Source organism: Arachis duranensis, chromosome 7 (assembly GCF_000817695.3).
Source record: "Arachis duranensis cultivar V14167 chromosome 7, aradu.V14167.gnm2.J7QH, whole genome shotgun sequence".
NCBI lineage: Eukaryota > Viridiplantae > Streptophyta > Magnoliopsida > Fabales > Fabaceae > Arachis > Arachis duranensis.
In genome coordinates, this window is record NC_029778.3 from 11,270,463 (window position 1) to 11,280,925 (window position 10,463).

A 10,463-nucleotide genomic window follows, 5' to 3' on the forward strand; every position below is an offset into this window, starting at 1 on the left:
TTTCCACCCGACACCGATCTGCATCCAATAAGTCGAGATCTTCCAACACGTTAGAAAATTGGCCGTCCACGCTTGATGGCGTCGATGGAGGAAGACGGCGGCGGCGGCGGCGGCGGAGGGAGCAACAAGAAGAGGATGGAGGCGATGATAAGTACGAGGCTGTCGGACGTGGTGTTGGACATAGTGATGCCGTACATCCACGACCCGAAGGACCGCGACGCCGTGTCGCAGGTGTGCCGGCGGTGGTACGAGCTGGACTCACTGACTCGGAAGCACGTGACCATCGCGCTCTGCTACACCACGTCACCGGACAGGCTCCGCCGCCGCTTCCCCCACTTGGAGTCCCTGAAGCTCAAAGGAAAGCCACGCGCCGCCATGTTCAACCTCATACCTGAGGATTGGGGCGGTTTCGTTACTCCTTGGGTTAAAGAGATCTCTCACTACTTCGATTGCCTTAAGAGCCTTCACTTTCGACGAATGATCGTTAGGGATATGGATCTTGAGCTTCTTGCTCGTTCCAGAGGCCATGTTCTTCAAGCTCTTAAGCTTGATAAGTGTTCTGGCTTCTCCACTGATGGACTCTACTATATTGGCAGATTTTGCAGGTAATAACTAACTAACTATCTAATTAACCCTTTTCTTTAATTTAATTTTGTTCTTAATAAAGAAAATTATGGTAACTGCCACTTGTGGTTTGTGGACTGGTTTTGATGATTTGAGCTTCATTTAGTGTTTACTGTTAATGAATGCAGTTTTTTTAATTTCTCTAACTTTCTATTAAGGAGTGTCTGGATTAAGGAACTAAACAAGGAAAAAGTAGTACTAATTTTATTTTATATTATAATAATTGCATGAATGTAATAGTTTAAAAGGAAATAACTTTTTGTTTAACTCTTCTTCTAATTGGAAACTGTTATGTTATGTTGCACTTGGAATTAGTATTGTTTCTTTTTATTGTCCTATTCTTTGTAATAGTGCCCCACTTCACTACATTACATTTTCCATTTCTGATGAATATGGTTTAGATAATGATTATGTACGGGCTCATCTTGTGGTAGACATACATTGCCTTTGAAATTCGGTTCTAGTCTTGATGATATATGTCTCTGCAAATTACTTTAGTGAACCTTGATAATTTGCCAAGAGATTAAATTGTTGGAGGTCCAATCCCGTTAATCTATACATAAGTTTAGTGAATCATCATGGAATTTCCTCATAAATTTAGTGATTCATCATTTGAATTCTTAGATATGACATTGCGTGATACCTTACGTTTCATTTTAATAAATAAAAAACTAACTTACTTGATCCCTTTGTCTTTTTCTATCATCTCTAAGTGTTGGAGGCCGTCTTGTATGATTTTGATTTTGAATTAGTCTTCTCGGTTGTATATAGTATAAATATTTTTTCTTACAACACTGGTTTGTGTAAGATCTTATGACGTGATACGTATCTATGTAAATGTCCAAGTCAGCGAGAGAATTTAGTAAATGATTGAGTTAATATAAATCAACTTCCATATCAGTATTATAAAATGTGTAATTGTTTTGCAACTGATTAATTTTCTGACTTACTGTAATCACTTTTGTCCCTCATTTTTTCCCCACACTCACTTTACAGGCTTTTTTTTTTACTTTCTTTTCTTTCTTATTTTCTTATTAAACGTGCTTCTGCCCTTAATTACTGGTTAAATTTTTGTGCTGATATAAAGCTTTAGTTTACTTTGTTTTATCCATGAAAAATGTTGAAAGGCTAGTCTTTGTATCTCCATCTATGTGTCAAAATGGTATGCAAGTTGAGCATTGAATGGGAAATTGTATATATAATGTTCAAAATTTTCAAGTCATGTAGAAGTTTTATAAGTCTGTCATTTCCATACTAAGAATCTTAGATATGATATTTTTCCAATTTGATGATCTACAAACTTTTTGATTAATGCAGCTCTGATTGTGAATTAATAATTTATGGCAGGAATTTGAGAATCTTGTTTTTGGAGGAAAGCGCGGTGGTTGAGAACGATGGTGAATGGCTCCATCAGCTTGCTCTAAACAACACAGTTCTTGAGTCCCTCAATTATTACTTGACGGATATTAACAACCATGTTAGGATTCAGGACCTTGAGCTCATAGCCAGAAACTGTCCCAACTTAGCCTCTGTGAAGATTACTGATTCTGAAATCATGGACCTTGTCAACTTCTTCAGATATGCATCGTCACTCGAAGAATTCTCAGGGGGCACCTACAATGAGCCACCGGAGAGGTACAATGCCGTGGTGTTGCCAGCAAGGTTAAGCCGATTGGGTTTGACATACATTGGAAGTGATGAATTGCCGATTGTGTTCCCTTACGCCACACTACTCAAGAAATTGGACCTTCTATATGCATTGCTGGACACAGAGGATCACTGTAATTTAATTCAAAGGTGCCCCAACTTGGAAGTCTTAGAGGTTAGTTTCCAGAACCTTTTTGTTTCAAGTTTTGTTAGCACCTCAAATCCTTGCAATGACCGTTTTCATCTTTGTTCTTATAATTTCTTTTAGTCTATGCTTCTAAATTTAGCTGTCTTGTGCAAGTCTATTAGGAAGCATAGTCATTTACAAATTACAAGTATTTTTATATATTGCTTAATGAGCATGGTTTGATCTTATGGACTCTGTCTAATCTTTATTCTTGCAACGACAATAACCAAATTCCTGTACCCTGTTTGCAATATTAATTACAAAATTTATCATTGTATTTTGACCATGTTCACTTCTTTCAGGACTATGTTAAGATTTGATTTTCACTATTTTTCTTCATAAAATCTTGAAAATACGGAACAGGATAAACATAAGATGGTATTTTTGCAACTAAAAAGAAACAAAAAAGAAAGTTAATCCTTTGTTGTGAACTTTATTCTTACTCAAAAAAAGATGTTCAAAAAATAAGTTTCAGAATGATATAACATAATTAGTCATCTTTGGATAAGTTACTAGATCTTACAATTACATTTAATTAGACCACCATCATATATCTGGTGGAAAACTGGTATTAATATTTTGTTGTCTGCATGGCAATAATGGCATTATTATTTGTTATAGTTTAGTAACAGGTTTATAATTGAAGTCTTCATTTTATGAGCCTATAATTTTTCCTTTATGGGCAGTCAAGGAATGTAATTGGGGACAGAGGATTAGAAGTACTTGCCAGCAGTTGCAAGAAGCTAAAAAGGCTAAGAATCGAAAGAGGTGACGATGATCAAGGAATGGCTGAAGAAGCAGGTGTAGTTTCCCAGAGAGGACTAACTGCTCTGTCACAAGGCTGCCCTGAACTTGAATACATGGCCGTTTATGTATCCGACATCACAAACGCGTGTTTGGAACACATAGGCACCCACCTCAGAAACCTCTGCGATTTTCGCCTCGTCTTGCTCGACCGAGAGGAGAAGATCACTGATTTGCCCCTTGACAATGGGGTGAGGGCACTGCTAAGAGGTTGCAACAGACTGAGAAGATTCGCATTGTACCTTAGACCAGGTGGCCTCACTGACGTGGGGCTCGGTTACATTGGGCAATATAGCCCGAATGTTAGATGGATGTTACTCGGCTACGTTGGTGAAACCGATAGAGGACTCTTGGAGTTCTCAAAGGGTTGTCCAAGCCTTCAGAAGCTTGAGATGAGAGGGTGTTCATTTTTCAGTGAGTATGCATTGGCTGTTGCAGCGACACGGTTGACTTCTCTGAGGTACCTTTGGGTGCAAGGCTATGGAGCGTCTCGTTCGGGGCGTGATCTTCTGGCAATGGCTAGACCATTTTGGAACATCGAGTTGATCCCTTCGAGGCGTGTGGCCATGAATGACAATGCTGAGGTCGAGCATCCAGCTCACATTCTTGCATACTACTCCCTTGCCGGACCGAGAAAAGATTTTCCAGATACTGTTATACCTTTGGATCCAGCAGCATATGTTAAAGATGAAGACAATTAGATATCTGTATATAACAACAACTTTTCTTTTTTGGAATCCTTTTGAAAGTCTCTGTTTCTAAGTTGGTTGTCTTGTTCTTTTTAGTTTAGATGGTTTTCCCCCTTCAAATTTTCTATGCAATTTGTAGCCGTAGCGTAATTATGTAATAAGCTTTGTGTTTTTTCTGTTGTAATTCAGAAAAAAAAATGGTTCTATTTCCAAACTCTTGTTCTCTTTCCAATGATGTGCATGCACAATTTTGTGAATATAAAAAGCGAGGATTGGTTTCTCTTTGTTGTTTCTACATACCTTGACATGCAAGCAAATTCATTATCAATTTTATTGGGATCCCCGTTGATTTACAAAACCATATATTGATCTCTGCCAAAATTTGAGTAATGTTTAGGTGCGAGATTCTTCTATTTACAAAATGTGATATAAAATGTTTTTCAAAAATACTAGTTACACACAAAATCAATTATGCAAATTTTGTATTTTAATATGCATTTATTGTGGTCTAAAACTATTCAGAGTGGGATTTGAAGGATAGAATGGAAAACCACCAATCAACTGTCGTCTTGGAATGATACAGTTAGTTTGAATTTAGGAAATACAAGGATCAGGATTAGAAAATATTTTTAAGAGCTCTTGTTCCCATCATTTATAATCTTCCGTTGTTAGATTGGTAGGAGAATTTTCAGTTGCTGGTGTTACGCCATAATAATATTCTATACAAATGATTGATTTGATAATTGACTTTTTTTTTTTTACAGGTAATATGATTGAATATAATTTTAATAGGTATAACCTATAATGTATACGATACGGGATATGCAGATACACGAATTTTAAAATCTCATAAGACACGAAGATACAGTATATATATAAAATATAAAGTATTTTGCAGATAACTTACAATGAATTTTTGATATTTTATTGGTATTAAAATATAAAATAATTTTTTAACTATTTTTAATATGTTCTTTTAACTATATATTTTTTATTTTAATAAATAATAATATATATTATTTCTAAACTTATTTCAAGAATACATGTACGGACACGTAATGGTATTTAGGTGTGTTCAAATGTGTCCAAAGAAAATTTTTATTTTTTATTAAGGCATGATTGGACACGACAGACACGTGTGATGTGTCGTACAAGTGTCGATAAGTATCGTGTCCAAAATATGTCTGGCACGCGAATACGATAACTTAACGAAGTATCCGTACTTCATAAGTATAGCATTAATATCTTCTAAAAAAGGTTTTGTCGAGATTGGTTTTGGTAAGATAAATAGAAAATGAAATTATTTAAAAAAATAATATAATTTGACATGAAGTACAGGAAAAGAAAATTCAAGAAGTCTTCCAAACGAACTGTTAGAGATAATTAAGGGACCGAAGATTGTTTTATTAGTTGATTAAGCACGATTAAACTAAATAATATATTTGTTTTCATTTTTCATATAACAAGTTGTTAAGGAAAGATTGGCTAATGGCTGTGGAAGCATGAGATTGGTTTTGTTTGTCTTAATTGTATAGGGTACCATCAGCTAGTAGCTAGAGGTGACATCATCATCATGGGAGACTAAATAGCCAAATATTTTTAGTGCCCCAGTTTGAAATTAACATAAGGTCTCACAAATCGACATTATATAACCCACTTGTCACGCTCATCTCCTGAAATTATATCTTTTTTTATTATTTTGGTGGTAACACCCTTGTAATTGCGGTGCTGTCAATGTTGTCGCCACTCCACCATGAAATGTCACCGATCACTATTCAATACTTGTGTTGATAATGATGTTCTTATCAAATATATATAGTATATACCCTTTATTATTCATTTCTTGAGATGTATATGTATGTATTTTATATGTTTATTAATTATGAAACGTCCTTGTACAAAATTACAAATTGAGTAGAATTTGGTGTTAACTTATAGAATGAAAATCACTATTCCATTGTAGAATGAGCCAAAGAATAAAATTGGTGTTGCAATAGCATAATAGGCTTTAGCATTTAGACTAGGATTTAGATAGAGCCACACCATTTTTGAATTTCATTTCGGTTATGTTATTAATAGTATTTTTGTCAATTTTTGTCAATTTTTATTTATAATTGTATTTAATAAAAGTGTCTTTGTGGATATGTTTAATAAAAATGTCTTTTTTTATAAATGTGTTTAATAGAAGTATCTTTATAAATATATTTTTTAGTTATGTTTTTTTATATATGTGTTTAAAATATATTATTATTGACAATAAATTAACAGATAATATATTAGTACCCTATATTTTTTCTTTTTGAATTTTGATCTTCTGTTTTTATAAAGGATTTTTTTAAAGATATTTGTCACGAAATGATAAGAAAAATAGTTTTATAAATAGAATAAAATTAGCTACATTTATTATCATTGGAAGTTTCAAAATGTTATCTTCTTAGATAAGGAAATTTTATTGTTTGTGTTTTTAACAAGTGTTAATAGTCTTTTCTACATTCAATTATAATTATGATAATAACTAACAATTTGACAGGACTCAGGAGATAGTCGTCGTAATGAAAGACAATGGATAAAAGGGTACGTGATGATTAGAGAACTAAGGATAGAAGACGATTTTAAATAAAATATTTTTTCAGACAAGTGGGTTAGAGTAGACAACCCTTACCCTTAAAGTTTATAATATCATAATATATTTTTTTATTTTCGTATGGCAGGATAAGTATTAATTCGTCACAGATCGAAATTCCATTTAAGAGTTTGTCACTAGTCAATAAATTACTGTATACACAAAGTTGAATTCAAATTTTAGATACTTATTTAAGCAAAATAATGAACTAACCACTAAACCACCCTAACTTAATTGAAGTTTGGTATTATTATCCATGTCCATGATTTTATGTTTTTGTCAATGGTCATGATCCATATGCATGGTTAAGTGCTGCCAAAAGAATAGAAGGCGACCTACCGAAAACGTAGCTATTGGGCTTGACGTTTAGAAAAGGAGGGCTTTGATACATTAAGCCTATCGAGCTATCACCCTAGAACAAAAAAAAAAAAAAGCCTTTCAGCAATTTTGAAATTTTCTAAGGACTAAAACGAACACTTCTTTCTATAATTCTATTAATTAGAATTTTAAATTCAGAACAATTCAAATAAAATTAATTTCGAATCAACTTTTTAAAATTGGTTTAATCTCATCTAAATTACATAATAATAATATTATTTTTTAATTATTATTATTATTATCTAATAAACAATTATTTTGTAATGTGATATTAATTTACTACATCATATTATTTGATACTTAACATAATACATTATTATTTAACTAACGAATCAATTAATTTGATTTGTGTTTATATTCTTTTGAAATTAATATGACCAATAAAATTTTTTGAAAATAAATTTAAAAAATATATTATTTTTTATGAATGAATTTGAGTACTAACTAACAAAATAATGAAATATGGTATAAAAATATTAGAAGAATAATTAATTTTATTGTCTTGAAAAATGAAATAAATAAATGATTAAAAAGTATTTGTCAGAAAAAATTCATTACAAACTTAATATTATATATACATTTAGTTTGTATTTTTAATATTATGTATATACATATGAAATAGTAGATCTTAATTATTTAAAATTTTATATTTATTTTTTATATATAATTTTGATGTAAGATATAAATAAAAAATTTATAATTTATTGATAGATAGACAATATATAAAATTATATTTTAAATAGTTTTAAAAATATATAAGTTATAATTTATTGATATAGAATTATAGAGTAACTTCTTATTATTTGAGCCAGTTCGTGAGTTCAAGCTAGCTCGTGAGCTTTCAGTGAGCCGAACTTGAACTTAAGAAATAAGCTCGGTTGTTAATGAATTGAGCCGCGAGTCAAGCTCAATTTTCGTGAGCCTAGCTTGAGCTTGGTCTAACTCGACTCACTTTCAACTAGGGGTGACAAGTAGGGAAGCCCGTCCCGCCCCGCCCCGCCAAAAACCTGCTCTTTGGCGGATTGGCACGCTCCGCCCCACCTAATGAAGCGGTCCTAAAATCTCACTGCGCTCTGCCTAACAGCGGGCTGGTGGGCCAAGCCCGCCAAATCTCTTTTTTTATATATATTTTTTTATTATTAAGTATTAAATAATATAAATTACCAAAAAAATTAAATAATATATAATTTTGCAACTATTTTAATAAATTTATAATTTTTAAAGATATAAAAAAATTATAATTTCTAAACTAACAAACATTAAAGTCTTTATAATTATAAATATGTAATAAACATAATCATAAACTAAGCTTTTTGAAACAAAATAATAAAACCAACATTGTCCAAAGTAAAATACATATTATCCAAAATATATAATTAAACATCTACAAATTTAGAACATAATAAATCAAACATAAAATATAATCCAAAACACTAAATTAGAACATCTTCAAAAAAATCTTAAACCCGAGGAAGCCCGTCCCGCCCCGCCAAAACCGTGGTCTAAACGATGCGAGTTAGGCGGACTTTTGATGTATGGCGGTCTCAATTTTCTGGTCTGACCTGCTTTTTTTAGCAGATTACGTGGACCGACTCAACGGATTTAAGTCCATTTGCCACCTCTACTTCCAACCCCTAATCATGAGTCAAATCAAGACATCTGAGATCATCTCTGCGTCGTGTTCAATAAATATATAGGTAATTAATGCTCAATTTGAGTAAATAGTTTAATTAAATTTTTTTTAAAAATAATTTAAATTATAAATATTTATATTTTGTATTTAACTTTTTAATTTTTTTATAAACACTTAAATAAAATTTTAAAAATTATAATTTAATTTTAAAAATTATATCAAATATTAATGTTATAATTTTTTATAAATTAAAAATTAAAAAAATTTACTTATGAATCTATCTAACTTATCCTGAGTGTGATTAATCCATACTTAAATCCTTAATGAGAAGTTCGGTGGCAATGTTGGGCCTAAAATTTATTATTTTGTGCGACTTGAATTCGCAGAAGGGTGCTTGGGATAATAAAGCTCTGGGGAATAAGTTCTCCCAAAAGTTAAAATATTCCAATAATAATTTAGAATATCTAATGTTCCATTTGTTCTAATAAAAATAATTTTTTGAGCAAAAAATTACTAAAAAGCCCAAATCTAATGAAAAAAATTTAAACAATAAATCATTTAATTCTATTTCTAAAGCTCAATAAATAAATATTGCATTTTCTTAATTCAATGTTTTCATATATATTAATATTTTATTATTTATTATGTCACAAAATTGTAAAATAAAAAATATACTCTTTTATATATTTTTATATTATAAATTATATTAATTTAAAATTTTAATTAATATTGAATTAAGATATTTTAATTACAAAAGTTTATTCTCATATATTACAATTTATTTATTATTTATTTTATCATTCTTTTGAAAATTTATTTATAATTAATTTTGCATCGTAATAATAATAATTGATTTCTAAACCATGTATTATTTATTTAAAATATTTTTGTTACTAAATAATTATTATTCCATTCATATTTATAATATAATTTAACTATTATTCAATAAAGCATTTATTGAAATTAATTATTCCACATATATGCTTTATAAGTATAACGTATCTAATTCAGTCATTTTTTATATTCGTATAATTTAACATTGTTTCTACCTTTTTCATTCTTCTTATAAAATTATTGAAAACTATCACCATCTTTGGACCAAACTAAAAAATACAAAATTCTGATTCAAACTAAAATTCAATAGTCAATACGTATAATAATAAAATTAAATCCATAGCAATGTAATATTTGGAGTGATTCAAAAGCATCAATTTCTATTTTTAACAAGGGTAATTCACATTAATAAAAAATAAAAAACATAATATAAATTACTCAGTCACATCTCTATACAAATTGAATGAGCTAGACTAGATTTGAAATTCTATATAAATCAAAACAGTCTGGTTTGATTTATATATTTTTGCATGCTATCCTAGTAAATCTAATAAACCTGTTTCAATTTATGCATATATGCATGCTATCCTAGTAAATCTAAGCACTCTGTTTCGATTTAGCCATGCACATGAGCCTAAAGTAATTTGAAACAACCTGTTTCGATTTACACTTGGTATTGTCCTTATATAATTCGAATAGGACTGATTAGATTTACTGTGAGGCCAACCTATATAAGTATGATATGAATGTCAATTCTGTATGAGAGTAAAATACAATGGCTAATGAGGATAGCTTTCTATTATTAGTGCACTATAGAGGGTTGATTAAAAAAAATACATTTTGGAATTAATTTTACTGATAAGGATCCCTTTAATATTTTTTGAAACCTTCAACGAGTTTCATTGAGTTCCTGAATTCTATAATCCAAAAACTGGGGTTGCAAGGCGTGAAACGGGTTGAAAAATTATTCTATAAAATTCTGATTTCAGTTTTGCAAGATGACGTGAAGTACGCTTCATTCGTCATAGGGAGCGACAAAGATTT

General features: G+C 30.8%; 1 protein-coding gene across 1 annotated transcript; it reads left to right on the plus strand.

The window, feature by feature from the left end:
- Positions 1 to 4,242, plus strand: LOC107457765 (coronatine-insensitive protein 1). Its single transcript, XM_016075939.3, has 3 exons — positions 1 to 605; positions 1,972 to 2,446; positions 3,145 to 4,242. The coding sequence occupies exons 1-3, from the start codon at positions 76 to 78 to the stop codon at positions 3,961 to 3,963; spliced, it is 1,824 nt and encodes a 607-aa protein (XP_015931425.1). The 5' UTR covers positions 1 to 75; the 3' UTR covers positions 3,964 to 4,242.
- Positions 4,243 to 10,463: the final 6,221 nt, after the last annotated feature.